Source organism: Microcebus murinus, chromosome 17 (genome assembly GCF_040939455.1).
Source record: "Microcebus murinus isolate Inina chromosome 17, M.murinus_Inina_mat1.0, whole genome shotgun sequence".
NCBI classification, from domain to species: Eukaryota; Metazoa; Chordata; class Mammalia; order Primates; family Cheirogaleidae; genus Microcebus; species Microcebus murinus.
The window spans coordinates 7,105,076-7,126,549 of NC_134120.1; the positions used below are offsets into that span (position 1 = coordinate 7,105,076).

A 21,474-nucleotide genomic window follows, 5' to 3' on the forward strand; every position below is an offset into this window, starting at 1 on the left:
GCTCTCTACAATGCAAATCCTTCTTACAAATTTAATTGTTGTAGCTCTTACAACCGCTTAGAATTTTAAAAATCGATTTGTTTAGATCCATCACAATGCAAAAAAATCCATTTTGGTGGCATTCAACCACTAATTCGTACCCACTCCCGTCCTGTTTTTCTCACCATCCCCACCTTCTTTTGTATTAAATAGTTTACTGGTTTATATCTGAACTTAAGTGTCCAAAAACACTGCCTGACTTTGCAGGTACATTTCACAGTTAAAGAAGGTGAGTCATTTAGTAGTCAGAGAGGGAGGTGGGATGCAGGGGTAATCCTCGTATAACAAAACAGAAGTCCACATTCTAAACTGTAAAGTTCTGGGAGCTGACAATTCAGGTTGGTAGGGCGTAATCGAATCCCTCGCGGGCGAGGAAGAAGGGCGGGGCGGGTTGGGCTTCTGCCCGGGCCTCCCGCAGCCCGCGCGCAGCAGAGCAAATTCCCGCGCTTAGAAGCCGGAACCCCAGACAGGAGGGCGCGGTGGCGGGTCCGGAGCTCTGTGCCGGGAGCACGACTGAGCGAGTACTACAACTCCCGGCGTGCACGGCGGCCATAGCGGGTTCTACCCCTGCTGCCTCTCCCTTCTTTCCGCTGCTTATTAAAACAGAGACTGCTGTTTAGAAAGAGGATAGGAGTAAATATAAAGAGATTACAAGCTCTTCTGCCGACGCGGGGGCCGAGAACAGCTTTCGAAATGCCTCTTAGTCCTCAGGTGTGGTAGTTACCTCCGGCGTTGGGGAACCCACATCCCACCGCCCGAGTTTCCGGGGAACATTGATTGTGGACGGACGCCGTGGCGCGGCAGTTTAATTCTCCGGCGGCGGCAGGTTGAGGGGACGAGATGGTCCTGGCCGGGCTCATCAGGAAGCTAGGTAATAGTCTGAGTTCCCTGTTACCCAAGGCGCAGTACTGTGCTAGTCACTTGCTGCGAATGGTCCCGTTCCATTTTCGCGGCCGGGACATCCCCGCGACGGCCCCCTCTTTTGTCCCGGTGTTGCCAGGGTAGCCACGGAGTAGACCCATCTTGGACTTTGTAAACTCCACAGTTCGAGTCCCGAATGCACCAGCGGCCTGCCCCTGACAAAATCGGTTTATTTCCTTCTTTACCCCGTCCCTAGCATAAATAACTAAGTTTTGGAATAATTTCTGGGTGGACGTCTTCTTGCAGTCGGGAAATAGAATAGCTTTGTACTTGTTTGACAGGTCATCAGCTGGCTGAGATCAGGGAACGCGCTCTCAAGAGTATTCTCAGCAAGGTTGAGCACAACTTAATCTGCTGCGCTGATCTCATTCAGGAGAGGCTACTTTTTCTCCATTTGCTAGAATGGTTCAATTTCCCATCTGTTCCAATGAAAGAAGAGGTTCTGAACCTGTTAAACAGATTGGTTAAGGTAGGATCATTTTGAAATAAAATAATCAGACAAATGAATGTTTCTTAGTCATTTATTTGTAGCATTTATTGAAAGTTAAATACTTGGGATTTTGAACAATTTTAAAACAACCAGAAATGTTGATTTTTAATTCATCTGGGTTTATATTGTTCATCTTCCTTTTCTCTTATTTGTGATGTTGAATCTCACATTGTCTTTGCTGTGCTTTAAAGTAGCACAGCACTACTGCGTTCTGTTATGTTCTGAATTTTGGAATCATCTTTGGAGATTAACATTTGTCATTATGTTTTTCCTTATTTTCTGATACTTACATCTTAAAAATTAGATGTGTCTGTATGAAAGAGAACACATTTTAAAATAATGTTACAGATCACAATTAATCAGTAGCACATGTATGTTAAATTGCTTTCCCAGCTCTTTTTTTGATATATGTTCCTATGCCTATCTCAAGAGTAGCTAGTTGTCAGGGTCAGATGTCAAAGGGTAAGTTTAAGCTTTCAAAACTGTACATCATTATGCAGTCATTCAAGAACATTTTTATTCTGGCATCCTGTTGACTGGATGGGGGTAGGAGAGTGAGTGTCAGAGAAAGTAACCCATTTACAAAATAAAAGTGTAGGAATAGATAGTGTGCTTTTCTAGTATTCCATATGTTGGCTTGTCTCAGGTGTTAATCAAGTGTTTAAGTATATTTCTCTACATTTATGCCCTGTTCATGGACATTCTTCAGGGCATAGCCATGAAGGATTTGTTTTCCAAAAACGGAACATCTGGTATACCAACAATAATTTCATGTTTCGATTGATATAAAATAAAGTTTAGAGATTTTGATCTTTATAGTTATTCTCAAGACTACCCTCTTCTTATTTTAGTATCCCCCAGCAGTCCAGCATTTGGTTGACCTTGGGGCAGTAGAGTTCTTATCTAATCTTCGTTCTAATGTGGAGCCACATCTACAGGCTGAAATTGATGGCATTCTGGATGGACTTTTTATTCTTCCTTCAGAAGTTCCTGCACTATGTTCTGCCTCTTACCAAACCAATCAAACTGGTAACTCTTTAGAATCAATTTGATGTAGTCTGTTAAAATATAAATATATTTGTTATAATGGTAAATTTTCAGGAAAGGGACATTAGATTAAGAAAAAAAGAAAGATTCTTTTCACCCTCCCCAAACTTATTTTTCTTGTGTTAACTTATATGACTGACTTTTTTCCCCTCCTCTGCTGTTGTTCAAAGGGTGATATGCCTGCTATTGCTTTTAAAGTGACTAGGCCTAAAAGGTGCCAGTGACTTTGTAAGACTAGCTCGACAGATTATTTCTTTAAAAATAATAATTTTCATTGAGGACTCATATGTCATACATTAAGTGCTTTACGTTAGCGTTTTTGGACCTTGTTCTTCATGTTGGGGGATGATATCTGCCCTACGTCATGATTTTGTTATGGGGACCAATCAAAATGACATAAGGCAAATATTTTATGTGCTGAAATACATAATGACATACTGGTTAAGGTCAGAGTCAAAGAGACATGGATTAAGGTACCAGGTTAGCAGCTGGTTGTATGATCTTGACTAAGGTACTTAACCCCTCCAGACTTCAGTTTTTTCATCCAAAAATGGGGATAATAAGAAAGAACATCTTTCTCACAGAATCATGAGGATTAAATGAGACAATGCCTGTAAAGTGGTTAGCATAAGGCTCACCCTATATGGCCCACCATATATTAAGTATAGCAATGTTAGCTGTTACCGTTTTGTTCTTGTTTTCAATGCCTAGTATAGTGCCTTGTACTTGGAAGGCATTTGAATCGATTTGAAGAAAAAAATGCTCATGCAATATATTGTGACTGAAAAAAAAAGTTTTTGATTGCTTAATCTGTTAGAGTTAGACCATAGTTTTCTGTATACCATTGCTAGTACTGCTTGCTGCTTAAGCTATTGGTACTACTGTTAACACCACCAACTACAAAAGAAAGCAGTTGCCATTTATTGAGTTTCCCTGTGGAGCACTAAATGACTTGATTTATACACATAATCTCATTAAATCTTAAAGCAGCTCTTTGAGATGTTAGTAGTCTTACTTTATGGATGAGAATAGAATTGTAAAGTAACTTACCTAAAATTACCCAGATTTCTAATCTGTGGCAGAACCAGGAGTCTACAGCTTTACTTTATCTGGCTCTAAAACCTGCCATTACAAATAAATTAGAATCTTAAATTCTGAATTTTCAATCTCAATCCTTGTAGGTGAGATTAGAGGAATGGTCTAGGGCTAATTTTTAGTTATCTGTATTAATATTAGGAATTATTGGCATGAAAACATCAAACACAAGATGAAACGATTTAGTTTTAGCCTTTTCTCATTCTCATTGGAGCTGAACTGCTGAATATGTAATTGCATTTGACAGGGAATTGCAAAAGTATTGAAAGATAAGATTTGACTTCTTTGCTTTTGACAACTTTTTTTTTTTAGGTATTAGTGCAAATTGAAGTGATCAGGAACTATGTAATTGGAGCAAAAGAAAAGAGGGAGATAGACTAAGAAGCATAGGGGAACACTCCTCAAATACTTTGTAGCGGATTCTTCATGTGCATTGTGGATGTTTTCATTCTTAAAAAAATTGTATTTTGCTAACTGTAAAAGAGAGAGGGGACCCCACCCCCATTGGAAATTGGCTCAACATTCACTTTTTCCTGTTTAGGAAGATAGAGTATTCAGAGAAAAAAGCTGGACTAGTTTTTTAGTTTGAGAAATGATTCCAAAACTTAAGAGAAAACATTACTATTAAAAGAAAGTTTCACTTTTAGCAAATAATGAATCAACAATACATTAATATATATTTTCTTTTCAGAATTGTCAAAACATCCTGAAATCTTACCAGGATATTTTCCCCAAGACAAAAGTAATTTTCAACAGATGGAAGTGCCTCCACGACCAGTAGGTGTGTATGTTTAGGGAAGTAAATCCTATTGACTTGGTAAATCAAAAATTAATGTACCATTAGTTTTTATTGCTATGAAAGACATATTGTGGTCAAACTTGAATGTTGCATCACCAAACTACTGTTAAATGTGTCAGTGATGTCAAATTAGTTTAAGATATCAAGTCTGAATGGTAAAATTTGATGTTACTCTACCTGTATTTGAGCAACTTTGTAGATCATTGGCAGTAATGCTGGCAGTACTTAATGGTTATTGACAAATTTTTGTCTGAAATTGTGCTATGCACTACACATGTGTCATCTATGTTGTTCTCCAGCTCACCGAATGGTACTGCCCATCCTGTTACTCCAGCCAGAGGCCCAGGGTCATCTTAGTTTCTTCTTCTACTATTTCTCCAACATCTAGTTGATTAAAAATATTGGTTCAGAACCCTCTCTGGAATCTCATTTCTAGGTCTTTGCATGTCTGACTATGTTCAGCCTCTGTCATATGCCACTTGCTCAAAGAGGTCTTCCTAATGATTCTAGCCAGCGATCACTATGTTGAGTTTTCTTCCTAACACATTTCATGCTCTGGAATTATATATTTATTTACTTGTTTGTCTCCCTCATTTATAAGCTTAACAATAGCTATGAACACTGTCTGATCCCCAGTGTCTGGAACAATGCCAAAAATGTATTAGGCACTTAGTATATCTTCTTTGAGGGAATGAATGAGTCCTCAAAGTCCTAATGAGATTGCCATTATTAGTATCACTATTTTACCAATGTCCTCATCGGTAAAGTCCTCATTGTCCTCATTGTCAAAACTTTGTCCTAGATGACACAGTTAAGAAATGGTTAAACATGTACTTAACATTTTATTACCTGCATAGTTGAGATAAAAAGGATGTATCCAAGAGTATATCTGCTAATGTCACATATTCAAATAAACTCAATTTAGAAGTTCCCTGTTATTAAAAAGTTTTCATGGAGGCTCACAGAAAGCTTTCATGGAGGCTCACAAAAAGCTTTCATGGAGGCTTACTTGATTAACAGAGTAAGAAAGAAGAGAAACTTGATAAGTTGTTAAAATACTTTAGCTTTCCATTCTGGAAAAGTTTTGTTAGGCTTGGAGGGAGCTTTGTCTTTGAGGCAAGATGGCTGAGAGGCTTAACTGAGTGACGCTGACAGACATCTGAAGGGGGTGGGAATCTCTAGGGCGGGAGTCCCCAACCTATGGTGAATTGTATAATTATTTCATTGTATATTATAATGTAATAATAATAGAAATAAAGTGCATAATAAATGTAATCTGCTTGAATCATCCTGAAACCATCCCAACCTCCTTCAATCTGTGGAAAAATTGTCTTCCATGAAACAGTCCCTGGTGCCAAAAAGGTTGGGGACCAGTGTTCCTAGGGCTGGTAACAGTGAGTATTTGGGTGAAGCCTATGAAAACATTAAGGCCAGTTGAGATTGTAACATTGTTGTACATGAGTTGCAGTTTGTCCTGATTGATGATATGGCTTATTTTGGACACATTTTGTGCAATGTAAGCCTATACTTCTTTCTACCCACCTCTCACTGTTTGCTTAAAAGTAAACTGTGCTTTTAAGTTAGCACTTTTGAAAGAAGCAACTGTGCTGTGTTTGGGAATTTAATAATGCTGTTGCTTGCATTTAACAATTCCATATTCTTTTCAAAGTATTTGACAGAAAGACTACTTGCCATTTGCAAAGACTTAGTAGTTGCTATTCTCAGTTTTGCCACCTTAACTTGTACAATATAAGATCTGTTAAAAAATAATTTGAATGGGGATAGTTTAAAACTGTTGGTTTCTAGGCTGGGCGCGGTGGCTCACGCCTGTAATCCTAGCACTCTGGGAGGCCGAGGCGGGCGGATTGCTCCAGGTCAGGAGTTCGAAACCAGCCTGAGCAAGAGTGAGACTATAAATAGAAACAAATTAATTGACAAACTAATATATATATATAGAAAAAATTAGCCAGGCATGGTGGCGCATGCCTGTAGTCCCAGCTACTTGGGAGGCTGAGGCAGGAGGATTGCTTGAGCCCAGGAGTTTGAGGTTGCTGTGAGCTAGGCTGATGCCACGGCACTCACTCTAGCTTGGGCAACAAAGTGAGACTCTGTCTCAAAAAAAAAACAAATAAAAAAAACCTGTTGGTTTCTCACATTTCTTTTCATCTTGTTTGAGCACTTCAACTTTATGATCTTCAAGTCATCTTCATAGATGTTTAAACCATATAGGATATTTGAATATGACTAGGTATAGTATATCATTGTATTTATGTCATTTTTAATTTCTACAAGTAAAGGTTTTTTCCAGTTGCTGGTTCCTTTTATGTAAAATTTAAGCTTGATATTCTGGTCAGCCACAGGGTAAAATAGAAAATTTAATTGAAACTTTAAATGTCATTTCAGTGTTGGCTTGTGTTTAATGCTCTTCTTCTAATACTTATTTTAATATTAGATGGGTTGTGTTTGGATTATGAAAATAGAACTCTGTTATTTATCCTGTGAAAGAACAAATTTGCAGCTCTTTATTATGTTTTAGGTTACTGTAAGATGTCACCTTTATTTTGCGACTTGTTTTAAAGGTGAAGCCTTACTCTTAACATTTTGAATCTGTCATCTCTTTATTCTTTGTTACCTTAAGTTTTGCTATTCCATTAACAGTAAATCAGATTGTGAAGTGTTTGAAGTTTTCTACATTTCCTTGGCTACCCTTGACTACGACAGATAGACATGTTCTCTCCTCTAATGAAAGGTACAGTGCCTGACCTATTTCAGGTATTTTTGTTCATTTAAAGCCATTAAATGTGGAAATTATTACTATATATTTTCACCAGGAAAAGATATTCAGTGGCTGTGAAAGATAGTAATGGGCATATATTAATATAAAAGATTTTTAGTATTTTAAAAAGCCAGAAAAATTCCTATTTGCCTTCAGTGAATCTACACATCAAGTTTCTTTTTTGTAATTGGAATCTTATATAGTCCTTGGTGACATGACTTATCTGTTATTGACCAGATTGTCTTATTGGCCATTGCTATGCCCTTTATTAATAAAAATGGAAAACTTCAACAGAAGTACAGGCATTTGGTAGAATATATTTCAAAACTTGTGCTCCATTAGGAGAAAAATCCATGTTGTGAAGATTGGGTACCACTGATCTAATCTAATGTAATGGTTATTAATTGATTGCTACCCTCAAAAGTAAATAGCTGATATATAGAAATTTGGAGAGTGTTTTAATGTCCAGATTCACTTTGTGCAATTTCAGTGAATGCCACAATAAATGAGTTGTCTGCCTTTTTTTGTGTGTGAATCTGGAAATAAAGACCAACTTGTTAGAGGCAGGACCAGATACAGGTGGATGCTATTCAATGATTTTTAATGATGGCACTTTTAAGGCATCAGTAAATTCTCTTGGAACAAAATATTTAAGAGGTAGAGTGCATATGGGAAAGGGGTAGGGGGCTGTATGATTTGTCAGTTCTGAGTCAGTCCCTAAGGCAGAGACAGTAATAGTTTCTAATGCATGCCTCTGGATGGTGGATGGGGGACTGGAACGGGGGTGGGGGTATGCGGGGTGGAAGGCAGGGGGGGATGAACAACTGCCAGATCTCTAGGCAGGCAGAAATTGAGAAGTGTGCTCTGTATGGGATGAGTGAAGTCCTAACCTGATTCACCTATAGTAGGGAATATCAGTAAGGAATCTAATTCCTAGGATTTACCTCTATAATAATAATTATTTTTTCTGTCTTATTTCTTAATTTATTTAGCAGATTTCATTGAATTCTGTGCCCTTTGACCTCACTGACTTCATTTTATAGCATTATCATAGTCTCTGGGGATACAATGGTTAGTTAATATGTAGTTCCTGCCCTTGAGGGGGTCTGGGGGGGATACAGAGTCAACAAGCAATTGTAATGTCACAAAATATAGACAAATGGAAGAAGCACCTTCCTAGAGTTATTTATTCGTTGGGAAAAGATCTAGGAAGGCTTTTCAGGGGAAGTGATGTCTCGGCTGAGACCTAAAGGATTGTTAATAGAGTCATTATGCCACTAGGCTACTTAGAATCTGGTATAGATGCACTCTTTTTAAAAATGAATAACACTGTATTTTGTAGCTCTTTAAGAAGTAGTAACCACACTTTAATCTGGAATACCTGCGAACTACTGAAGGACGTTATCATGCAAGATTTTCCTGCTGAGATTTTCCTTCAAAGGCCCAAAATCGTTAAAGTGAGTACTCTCTAAAATTGTTTTAGATTTTGAAATAGAGACCTTTTTTCAATAAAACAAAATTTTCAGAGTAGGAGTCCTTAAGAAGGAAATTTGTCTAATGTATTTACAAATGAAGTATTTGGCTATTTAAACTACTTATTCACTAACATATTTGAATAGTTCTTCTAGTAATAGTAGTTTCATCTGACACCTGCAGTCCAGTTTGGCCACCTTGAATTGCCATTTATAGATTAACTAAAGGGGAGAATAGACTTAGAAAATTGAGGTTGGGCAGCAGTAACCCTGATTAACAGTAAGACTAGCATGGCCTTTTGAGTAGGCACAGTGCTACATGGTGGGAAAATAGTAGCAGTGAGCAAAATAGATGGTTTCTTTTCTTTCATCTAGTCTATTGCTTATATAGTAGAGAGAGAAGGATGCAGGGTAGGGGATTGTGGCACGTCCATAGCATAATGTAGTAATGCCTTAGCATTGTCACTCCACACAGGGCTGAAGTGGACTCCAGTGAATGGCAACTCTTAATACATACTGTTGCAGCTGGCAAATGATAGCAGAGGAAAGCTGTTAATTACCAAAATGTGGTAAAATGATTTAGATATGTGAGATGAAAAGGGCTTGCTGTGATTTTTAAAAGATCTGTGTAATGTAATGTAATGTCCTGAACGGGGAATAATTCCTGTCTTCTCTCAGAGTGGACACCCAACAGATTTTAGAAATAAGGGCTGGGTTTGGTTGCTCATACCTGTAATCCTGGCACTCCGGGGAGGCCTAGGCGGGAGGATGGTTTGAGGTAAGGAGTTCAAGACCAGCCTGAGTAAAAGCAAGACCCTGTCTCTACTAAAAATAGAAAAAATTTGCCAGGCATGGCGGTGCATGTCTGTAGTTCCAGCTACTCGGGGAGGCTGAGGCAGGAGGATCGCTTCAGCCCACGAGTTTGAGTTTGCTGTGAGCTAGGCCAATGCCATGGCATTCTAGCCTGGGCAATAGAGACAGACTCTGTCTCAAAAAAAAAAAAAAAAGGAACACTATTTAAATTTTATTATCTTATTCTGACCCATCTTCTTGCATTATGCTAAGTCATTATTGCACATTTCTGTTTATGTTTTACAAATATTTGACAACTTAATTTTATTTTTTGATTATGCGCTTACTGAGGCTCCACATTTTTCTGTGAAGTTGAGCACTTTGTTCCCTTAATCATTTTCACTGCTCTTCTTTATTTCAGAGCCTTTTATCTCTGTTGAAACTGGCCTTTGGAGGAGACGGAACACATCGCCTGGCATTACAGTCAGTGTCCTGCTTGCAGCAGCTGTGCACATATTTAAGGAACAGACTTAACTTTCACCGAGATCCAGGTTTTTTCTCTAATAAGCAGGGTATTTATTTTTATTTATTCATTAGCCACTGGCATTATTTGTAGATTTCTAAGAACTCCCCATTATACTTACTGTATATACATTTTCACAACATAAACTCCCCATTCCTAAATGTAATCCCTTTGTCATCATTGAATACAAACTGTGTGAATGATAGAATCACCATACGCCTTAATCTCATGCTGTTTTCTTTTTTTTTAATAAGAGACAGTTACAAAGTGTTTTCATTTTATCTTCTAGATGTATAGAGATTCTGTATAAACATAGCGTTGTCGGAACTTAGGGACTAGGATTCTGCCTATGGCCATTCATGTGGGTCTTTGTGTATTTTAGAAGGTTTTATATTGTGTTAATAAATTGGTTTGAAAAATACTGAATTTTGCTATTTTTATGCAACTTGTGATGTAGTCAGGTATTATAGCAATGCCAGACTTTTCAGAGAAAAAGCACCACCTAATGGCCAAATAGAATACCAGACTGGCCTTGACAAAACAATATTTACAATTTAGGATTTCTGTGTGCTTATATAAAGAGTATTGAAACTCAAATATAAAATTACAGTCATTTGTTATCATGCTTTGCAGTTAATCCCTATTTGGTTGGGAGCTTCACTAATGCTATGCTACTGGAATATTTATGCTATATGTTGGCTCTTAGAGAGTTGGGGTTTCCTCATTAATATTCTTGAGGAGGTGTGGCATTCTGCAAATGACAGATAATAGAGAGCTTCTGGGTACCTCATACTTCAACAGAGAAAGAATTCTAATGTTGCTAAAAATAGTTGCTATCTCTGAAGATTTATTCATGTATTAAATATTTACCACTTACTATATGCCAGCTGATATTCTAGCCTTTGGCAGGAGGGAGTGTATCACTGAACAAACAGATAAGATCCCAGCCCTTATATTTTAGAAAGCTGGGGACAGGTAATAAATAAATCAAATTTGTTTGAGATAAGGAAAAGTACTCAAAGGAACTAAAAAGGGTGACATGATGACAGAACATGATCAAGGAAACACAGCTTACTTTAAGTAGGATGATCAGGGAAAGGCTCTCAGAAGAGGTGACCTCAAGGGTGACAAGGAACCATCCACTTGAAGGGCTGTATGAAGAGTGTTGCAGGGAAGGTCAGAGGCCTTAGGGCAGCAATGAGAGTGATGTGCTTGAGTAGTAAAGCCTGTAAAGTGGAGTGCAGTAAGCTGGGAGGGGGGGCAATGCGGTGAGATCGGAGAGGGAGGGAGGGGCCAGAGTATATTGAGGCTTATAGATCTTTGTAAGGATTTTATATTTTCTTTGAAGTGCAGTGAGAAGTTCTTATAGAGTTCTTTCTCTGTAAATGCCTTTACTACCTAATTCTTTTTTATTTTGGATACATATATATATATATAAACATAAAATATATCATTATAACCATTTTTAAGTGTACAGTATAGTTGCATTAATTACATGTACAATGTTGTGCAATTATCACCACTCTCTGTTTCCAAACATTTTTCATTACCCTAGACAGAAACTCCGTAATCATTAAGCAGTGACTCCCCATTTCCCCTGGTAACCTCTAATCTATTTTCTGTCTCTGAATTTGTCTATTCTAGGTTTCTCATATAAGTAGAATCTTAAAATATTTGTCCTTTTATTTCTAGTTTATTTTATTTGTAATGTTTTCAGCCTTTATCCACATTGTAGCATGTGTCAGAACTTCAGTCCTTTTTATGGCTGAGTCATATTCCATTGTATGTGTATCCTCCATTTTGTTTATTCACTCATTTGTTGATGGGCATGTGGGTTGTATCTACCTTTTGGCTATTGTGAAAAATAATGCTTCAGTGAACATTGGCATATAAGTATCTGTTTGAGTTTCTGTTTTCAGTTCTCTTGGGTATATACTTAGGAGTGGAATGTTGTGTAATATGGCAATTTTATGTTTAGCTTTTTGAGGAACCACCAAGCTGTTTTCCACAGCAGCTCCACAATTTTATAATACATTCCCACCAGCAGTATATAAGGCTTCCAATTTTTCCACATCCTCATTAACACTCATTCATTTCTTTCTTTCTTTTCTTTTTTTTTTTTGTCATAGCACGTATTAGTTATGAAATGGTATGTCATTGTGGTTTTGATTTGCATTTCCCTGAAGACAAATGATTAATGACTAAGGATTCCCTAATAACTTTTTGTGTGCTTATTCATTCATAGGTCTTTTTGCAGAAAGGTCTATTAAAGTCCTTTGCCCCTTGGGTTGTTTATCTCTTTTTTTTTTTTTTTTTTTTTTTTTTTTTTGAGACAGAGTCTCGCTTTGTTGCCCAGGCTAGAGTGAGTGCCGTGGCTTCAGCCTAGCTCACAGCAACCTCAAACTCCTGGGCTCGAGTGATCCTTCTGCCTCAGCCTCCCGGGTAGCTGGGACTACAGGCATGCGCCACCATGCCCGGCTAATTTTTTTTTTTATATATATATCAGTTGGCCAATTAATTTCTTTCTATTTATAGTAGAGACGGGGTCTCGCTCTTGCTCAGGCTGGTTTTGAACTCCTGACCTTGAGCAATCCGCCCGCCTCGGCCTCCCAAGAGCTAGGATTACAGGCGTGAGCCACAGCGCCCGGCCTGTTTATCTCTTTATTGTTGAGTTTTAGAAGTTATTCGTATATTCTGAATATTAAACCCTTATTAGATATATCATTTGCAAATATTTTCCATCAGTAAGTTGTCTCTATACTTTCTTGATAATGTTCTTCAATGCACCAAAGTTTTAAATTTTGATGAAGTCCAATTTATCTGTGTTTTCTTTGGTTTGTGCTTTTGATGTCATATTTAAGAATCATTGCCAAATCCAAGGTCATGAAGATTTACACCTATATTTCTTGCTAAGAGCTTTATGGTTTTAGCTTTTATGTTTAGGTTGTTGATCCATTTTGAGTTAAGCTTTTGCATATGGTTTGAGGTAGGGATTCTTAGCTGTAGCCTGAGGAGTATATGGTCTACTATTGTTCTGGTTTGGCAATCTTTAATGTTGGCAAGTAGATTCCATATAATCAGGTCAGTTAGATATAAACCTAAATGTGCTAAGTGAATACTTGCAGAAAAAGTTTATCTTTACTTTTATTTTTACCCCTGTAGAAGCATTTCTGTTATCTTAATTTTGTGAATTTCTTGGAAGAATGACACATAATTACTACATAATCAGTAGTCTGTTTCTACTAAGGGATAATTTTATTCTTTTTTTTTTTCCCCAGACACAGTTTCCCAAAATTCTTCTTTGTCTTATTGTCATGAAGCAAGAGGTACTCATCATTCCCAGAATCCTTCTCCAGGAAGCAGTAGCCCTCGGCCTTCTGTGGTTGGGCGCACGGGCCAGCGACTCAGAGGAGATGGGCAGGATTGGGATGCAGTGTCCTCTAGGTCAGCAGTCCCCAACCTTTTTGGCACCAGGGACCAGTTTCATGGAAGACAATTTTTCCATGGGATCAGGGTGGGGTGCGGGGGCTGTGTTGTGGGGAGGGGGAAGGTGGAGCTCAGGCAGTGATGTGTGGTCCGGTTCCTAACAGGCCGTGGACCAGGCCACGGCCCGGGGGCTGGGGACCGCAGCTCTAGGTGACTGTTGGTGATGTCTCTGGGAAATTAGAAAAGCCCCAGTTAACTTGTGTGCATGTTAATTTCAGAGGGAGATCATTATTTTTCTCTGCCTTCTTTATAAAAATATTACCACAGATATAGGCCTTGTGTTAAACCACTGGCTCTCATACTTTTTTTGCCATGGTCCATAAGGATAAATAAATATTACATTGCAACTTAGTATACAAACATATGTTCTTTATGTGTATGTGTGTTTTGTCCACCAAAACAAAATATTCACAAAATAGTACTCTGATTTCATGTTCTATCTGCACACTGAATTATACTTTCTGTTCCTTTCTACTTCATTTAAAAAGGAATGATGATTCTGACCCACTGAAGTTGTTTTTACCAGCCATAAATGGAACATGATGTAGTCTAAGAGCATAACTTGAAATGATAGATACATTTTTGATGTATTTTAACAACATTTTTTGTAAGTCTAATCATAATTTAAATGCATAAATGTTTACTATTAAAAGGAATTATTAGAGAATATTTTTAGAAAACAAGGACTCCTTTAAGGCATATGATTTATGGTATCTTATTTATTTGTGTAAACACAGATTTTCATTTACCAACTTTGCTTAAAGGAATTGGCATGGTATTTGTATGTTACCGTATCCTTAGGCTATAAACATCTTAAAAACATATTAGTTTATTCTTTAGTGTCATTTAAAAAAATATTTAGTAAGATGAACATTGTTGGCTTGGTTATTTTCTTGTGGTACTGCTTCTACTGCTACAAGTAACACCGATTCATGCTTGCTGAGTCCATGATGTTATGCCATGTGCTTTGCGTATTTTTGTCTCCTTTGGTCATCCTTGTAACAGCCCTATAATAAGATTGGTATTATTATGATTTTACAGAAAAACCTAAGGCATAGAGAGGTTAAGAGCATTACAGTTGGTAAAGAGCAGAGCTGGGGTTGAATAATATGATAGCAGAGTCTGTGCTCTTAGTCCATATATTGTAGTTGGTTCATCAATCATGATTTTTCTCTTTACCCTTCTAAAGCCTTTCTGCCTCATTCTCTAGTATGTTACATGTTGTAGGTTTTCACTCTTGAGTGTGAACAGCTTCCTTATGGGGCCTTTCAAGAGTTTGAGAGAAGCCAGGTCATTTCCATATTTTGGGATGCTTGGTGTCTTGAAATTGAAGAAATGACAAAATGGGTATAAAATTTGGGGAGTTTTAAGCGTTCAGTAGCATTAACATATTTCTGTGATTCAGCTTCAGTTGTAGATAACATCAAAAGTCAAAATTTTGAGATTCTTTCTAAATGTGAGGTTTAAGCCTCTTTTTTAGCCTACATCATTTTTTTAATCCTCACCTTACCACCTTACACCCAATATTAAAATTTTTTAATGAAAAAACCCAAGGAAGGTGGGACGTTCCATTTTGGGGGTGCATTTAAAAAATTATATGATGCTAAATATACATTTCTCATGATGTTTCTCTGGGACTACCCTTCAATTACTAATGTTGTCTTACTTAGAACATTTGGTGAAAATCACAGAAAATCTAGGAAACTATATGAACTGTTTAGTTTTGCTTTTACCAGTTGATTATAGGAAAGCTTTGCTATAAATCTGCTTGCTTTCTTTTATAAATGAACGGGTTATGAGTATTAATGTTGATATGTTTTGAGATCATCAATTTGAAAAGCAAAATATAGGTATATTTTTGGCTTCATTTACAATTTTGAGTCATTTTTATAGAATTTAAATTCATAAATTTGTCGAGGTTTCTATAGATCTGACCAGAATTATGACATGAACCAATAGAGTTGTGACTAGTGTGAGGCTTCTAATATGCCAGGCAGCAGATATGCTGTAAATTTGTTGAGGGTTGTTTCCATATGCAAGGTTTATCATCTGTTTATTTTACAGTGGAAGTAGCAGTCATGCTCACATAAACTCTAGGATATCTGTCCATTCACCTTTGGATATGGGACACATAGATCTGCCAGAGCTGGAAACTGAAGACATATTGGAACTCCAGTTCCAGCAACTCAGTCTTCCCCAGTTCTGTGTCTCCATTCTGGAATCAGCAGTTCCTCTCTTAAGAACAGGTTAGTTTTTGAAATCGTAGTTCTTCTTATACAATTCGTGTGGGTTTTGTATTTTTTTCTGGGACCTTTATTTTTCTTTTATTCCCTTCTGTGTTAGGGCCTTTGGAATCTATATTTACTTATTAATTTCTAAGAACATAATAAGGTCTTTATTATTTCTTAATTAAATAAGGATTCTTGGAAGGCTATTCAGATAGAGCATCCTCTTATATTTTGTGGGTTTTTATTGGTACAGTCTTTTGCTTTTTGTTTTGGTATTTTAAACGTAAGCACTGACAATGTAATGCAGCTGGAATAAATTAGAGAAGGTAGACTGGCATGAATAGACCAGAATAAAAAAAATCTTTGGCTTTTGACCTTAAGAAATTTTTTGACTTGCTCTCAGTTGTGCACTCTTCCTGTTCATTTTTTACTTAAGCCATGACACATGTTAAAAACAAAACCCTAAAACTGGATTCTTACCTTTGTAGTAATTTGTTTTTCTTTAAAAAACCCACAAATATTTTGGGGTTACATTTTTACTTAGATGTACAAGGTATATTTGAAGAGATGTACTGAAATATATAGTGGTATGTAGTTACAATTTTACTAAGGTGTGGTAGCAATAATAATGTGGCTTATGTCTACCAGAGTCTAGTAATAAAAAAGTTACCATGTATTGAGTTCCTACTGTGTTCAGCTATTGTGCTTGGTTTTGTGTGCATTATTTCATATATTCTCACACCAGTGAGACTAAAATGTTAAGACTAAAATGTTAGTCTTCCAACAGTGGAAGGATTTTGTCCCCACTTTTACATATGAGGGAACTGAGGTATAGAATAGTTTAAAAACTTACTTAAAGTGAAATAGCTTAGAGCAGGGACTTGAACCAAGGTTTTTCTGAATCCAAAGTCCATGCTTTTAAATATTACAGCATTTCGCAAGGTAAAGACAGTTCTGGAAGCAGTAATGACTTTTATTTTCAAAATTATACATTTTTAGCAATTGATAAACTTGTCAAGATATGAATACAAAACAAGCAAGTTTTTCCCTTTTTAGTTTATACTGGCAAAGTGAAAAATGTATCCCATGTTAATGGTTAAGTCCTATAGCTATTTTTTGCCTGCTTGAGGTGATAGGTATGTATTGGGAAGTGTTTAAAATGTTTTTATCCCAAGGAAAACTGTGTACCTACTTCTCACTGAGTGAATAACTGCTTCTATGAGTTAGGACTATATATTAATTCATATACTAATAATGTGAAATGAAAGAAGATCTGAACTTTGGCATCATAAAGTATATATGTTTATCTGTTTTGTGTACTGAGAAGACCAGTTTTAGACTTAATGATCTTGCATTTAACCTTTTCTTAATTTGCTGTAAAAAGTCAGATTGATAATTATAAAGCTATGTCTTGGTACATAAAAATTTCTAAATGTTCTCTTGCCCTTTAGTGATAAATTATTGCATAATTTATAATTGTTCAATATCATTAGAGATTTCTAAGGGAACTTGCTCCAGCTGTTTTAATGCAAAAATAAATCTAGATTCTTATGATCTAGCAGTTTGCTTTACTTTTATTCATTAGAAATTAACTTTTGGGATATGAAACAGGAAAGTCTTGTTTGAATGTTCAGTTTACATAGAATCAGGGAGAGTGGAATTCTTTTGTTTTCTGTCTCTACGAGGAAAGAAGAGACATCTGGTGGATGTGACTCTGACAACAGTTTCTTTTGGAATTTTTTTGGAGTTAAGTACAGATGGAATTTATTTATTTATTTATTTTGAGACAGTCTCGCTCTGTTGCCCGGCTAGAGTACAGTGGCCTCCTCATACCTCACTGCATCCTCAAACTCCTGGGCTCAAGCCATCCTCCTGCCTCAGCCTCTGGAGTAGCTGGGACTACAGGTGTGCTATCATGCCTGGCTAATATTTTTGTTTTTAGTAGAGACAGGGTCTTGCTCTTGCGTAGGTTGATCTCGAACTCCTGAGCTCAAGTGATCCTCCTTGGCCTCCCAGAATACTAGGATTACAGGCACAAGCCACTGCGCCCGGCCCGCATGGGATTTTTAAAGTTTCTTTAGCAAAGGCCAACGTGGACATTTATTCCTGTAGTTGCTTCAGTCCAAGCTTAGCTTCCTGAGAAACTCCTCTGTAGGAAAATACTCATTTATGACAAGGTTTAAGCCTTCTGGTACTAAGTAGAAATTATTAGAATGCATTTTCTAAACTTACCTGGTGCTTTGTCACATACTACGTGTTACACGAATAGTCTCTGAATTTGAAAAATTATTTTACTCTATCTCACTGTGTTTTTAGTTAATTATGGCTATTCTTTTCTTGAGTATCTTTCCCACTTAGGAGCACATTTGATTTGTTTTAGTCAAGTAGTAGTATGATTGGAACAGAAGTCTTAAATGGTGGTTGTAGATTGTGATTTGCCTTTTCATCTCTTTAAGCAGTTCTAAAAACATTTTTAAAAAATGAGAAATAGGAATTTTGTGGCATGACTATCTAGAGGATTAAGCAGTATAATATTTGGCTGATTATTTTAAAGTTAAGTAACTTTTTTTTCTTAATTTCTCCTATTTGTATTTCTAGGTAGTAGACAAATGATAATAAGAGTTCTAGAATTGCTTGCAGAAGATCTGATACTTATTGGTGAAGCACTTTCAGCAGATGTCTGGGATGACAGCAGCCTTTTTGCTATAGATATGGTGAGAATCACTGTTTTCTTTGGGACATGGGTAATAGTATTAGGTTTTTTTTCTTTCATTTTGGTTCTATTTTTTTTTTGAGACAGAGTCTCGCTTTGTTGCCTAGGCTAGAGTGAGTGCCGTGGCGTCAGCCTAGCTCACAGCAACCTCAAACTCCTGGGCTCAAGCAATTCTCCTGCCTCAGCCTCCCAAGTAGCTGGGACTACAGGCATGCACCACCATGCCCGGCTAATTTTTTTTTTTTATATATATTAGTTGGCCAATTAATTTCTTTCTATTTATAGTAGAGACGGGGTCTCGCTCTTGCTCAGGCTGGTTTCGAACTCCTGACCTCGAGCAATCCGCCCGCCTCGGCCTCCCAGAGAGCTAGGATTACAGGCGTGAGCCACCGCGCCCGGCCTATCATTTTGGTTCTTTTAAGCTGGTTTCATTGTCTTATTAGTCTTCGAAAGCTTTTTTTCTTTCTGACACAATATGTCCCAGGCTAATTTTGTACATAGTCTGGAACAGGCCATTTCTCCAGAGGTTCTGGTTAATGGGGGAAGGTATATCAAGATCAAGAACAGGCCATTAGGGGTGCTTATAGCTATCATTCTTTCCTTTTAGTAACAGAACTAGGAAATATGTGTTTTAAAAAATCATGAGTTGATATTGCTGGTTCTCTCCTTTTAAACTTATATTTCTTTTTTTTTGAGACAGAGTCTTGCTTTGTTTTCTAGGCTAGAGTGAATGCTGTGGTGTCAGCCTAGCTCACAGCAACCTCGAACTCCTGGGCTCTTGGCCGGGCACGGTGGCTCACGCCTGTAATCCTAGCTCTCTGGGAGGCCGAGGCGGGCGGATTGCTCGAGGTCAGGAGTTCAAAACCAGCCTGAGCAAGAGCGAGACCCCGTCTCTACTGTAAATAGAAAGAAATTAATTGGCCAACTGATATATATATAAAAAATTAGCCGGGCATGGTGGCGCATGCCTGTAGTCCCAGCTACTCGGGAGGCTGAGGCAGAAGGATCGCTTGAGCCCAGGAGTTTGAGGTTGCTGTGAGCTAGGCTGACACCATGGCACTCACTCTAGCCTGGGCAACAAAGCGAGACTCTGTCTCAAAAAAAAAAAAAAAAAAAAAAACTCCTGGGCTCAAGTGATCCTGCTGCCTCAGCCTTCCGAGTAGCTGTAGCTAGGACTACAGGCAAACGCCACCATGCCTGTCTAATTTTATATATATGTATATTAGTTGGCTAATTAATTTATTTCTATTTATAGTATAGATGGGTCTCATTCTTGCTCAGGCTGGTTTCGAACTCCTGACCTGAAGCAATCCGCCCGCCTCAGCCTCCCAGAGTGCTAGGATTACAGGCATGAGCCACGGCGCCCGGCCTAAACTTATATTTCTTATCCTTGTACCTTTGCTTGTACAAAGTCTTAGTTCCTCACAATATCAGTATAATTGCTTATTTGCTTTTAACTTAAGCATACATAGAATAGTTTCAGAATAGCAATATAAATATCACTATGAACAAGTCTAATGAAATCCAAGATTTCCTTGCAGTTCTTTTTGACCTAGACTAATCTCACTAAGAATATACAGTCAAAATATTATACCTTAAAGCCACTTGGAAGAATTCTTATCTTTGTTACCAATTCAATTAGATTTGTTTCAGTTTGTCTCCTACTTTTGGGAATTTTTTCCTCATAAAAATGTAGCACAGAGATGTCTCCCTGCCATCCTGTTCTCTTTAAGATATTTTCCTTATTGGTAGTCATTTTTATTTTATGGCTATTTTTTTCTATTTTTATCTTTTTTTTTCCAAATGTAAGCAAATAAGTATGTAGATTCTTATCTCCCCTCCCATCTTACATAAAAGGTAATATATACACTGTTTTACACCTTCCTTTTATAACTTCAATGTGTATTATGTAGCACCTCCCCATGCTACTACCGCCGGCCCTCCAAACTTTTTAAAAAAAAATATTCTAATGCATGCGTAATAGTGTTTTATTGCGTTTTAATTTGCATTTCTCTAGTGACTAATGATATTGAGCATCTTTTGTAATTTCCAGTGAACAAGTCTAGGACTTTTTTTTTAAACTTATTTCTAAGTATTTTATTCTTTTTAATGCCATTGTGAATGGCAGTTTTTTAACTTTAATTTTTTGGATTGTTCTTTGTTAGTATATAGAAATATAGTTGATTTTTGTGTATTGATCTTCTGTTCCGTGGGCTTGCTTAACTTACCAGTTCTGGTAGGTTTTTTTTTTTGGTTCCTTCTGATTTTCTACCTATGGAATCATGTTATCTCTGAATCAAAACAGTTTTCGGATCATGTTATCTGTGAATAAAGACAGTTTTATTTCTTTCTACCTAATCTGGTTGCCCTTTGATTTCTTTTTACTGCCTAATTGCCCTGGCTAGAGCCTCCAGTACAATATTGAATAGATGTGGTGAGAGCCTCCTTCCTGATCTTAGAAGGGAAGCATTCAATCTTTCACCATTAGATGTGATATTAGCTCTAGGGCTTTTGTATTTTATAGATTCCTTTATAAAGTTCAGGAAGTTCCCTGTATTCCTAGATTTTTGAATGGTTTTATCATGAATGGGTATTATATTTTGTTAAATCTTTTCTATTTCTATTGAGATGATCATTTAGTTTTTTGAAGAGCAAAGTTCTTAATTTTGATGAGGTTGAGTTTCTTGGTTTTTTGTTTTTTGTTTTTATCATCCTTTTGATGTTGTAGCTAGGAAATCTTTGCCTAATCTGGGTTACTAAAATTGTTTCCTACATTTTTTTTTAGAAGTGTTATGGTTTTGGGTTTCACATTTACTTCTATAATTAATTTTGAGGTAATTTTTGTATATAGTGCAAAGTAAGGAATGAACTTTTTCTTTTTTTTGCTTATGGGTATACAATCTTTTCAGCATTATTTGTTCAAATGACTATCCTTTCTTTCCTGAATTGCTTACCAACTGCCTATGTATGGGTTTATTTCTGGACTCTATTCCATTGATCTATTTTCTCTTTTGATGCCAATACTCCTCTTAATTATTTTAGCTTATAAGAAATCTTGAAATCAGATGCTATAAATAAGTCCTTCAACTTTTT

At 37.0% G+C, this 21,474-nt stretch overlaps 1 protein-coding gene across 1 annotated transcript in view; it reads left to right on the top strand.

Moving 5' to 3' along the window:
- The first annotated feature begins 596 nt into the window (after positions 1-596).
- The window catches only part of RTTN (rotatin), a 151,787-nt gene continuing 130,909 nt past the window's right edge, over positions 597-21,474 (top strand). The window contains exons 1-10 of the mRNA XM_020282122.2: positions 597-910; positions 1,242-1,429; positions 2,302-2,479; positions 4,284-4,373; positions 7,050-7,140; positions 8,510-8,624; positions 9,853-10,003; positions 13,233-13,398; positions 15,505-15,686; positions 18,267-18,382. Coding sequence (XP_020137711.2) covers positions 880-910; positions 1,242-1,429; positions 2,302-2,479; positions 4,284-4,373; positions 7,050-7,140; positions 8,510-8,624; positions 9,853-10,003; positions 13,233-13,398; positions 15,505-15,686; positions 18,267-18,382 — 1,308 coding nt within the window. The 5' untranslated portion in view covers positions 597-879. The remainder of the gene's footprint in view (positions 911-1,241; positions 1,430-2,301; positions 2,480-4,283; positions 4,374-7,049; positions 7,141-8,509; positions 8,625-9,852; positions 10,004-13,232; positions 13,399-15,504; positions 15,687-18,266; positions 18,383-21,474) is intronic.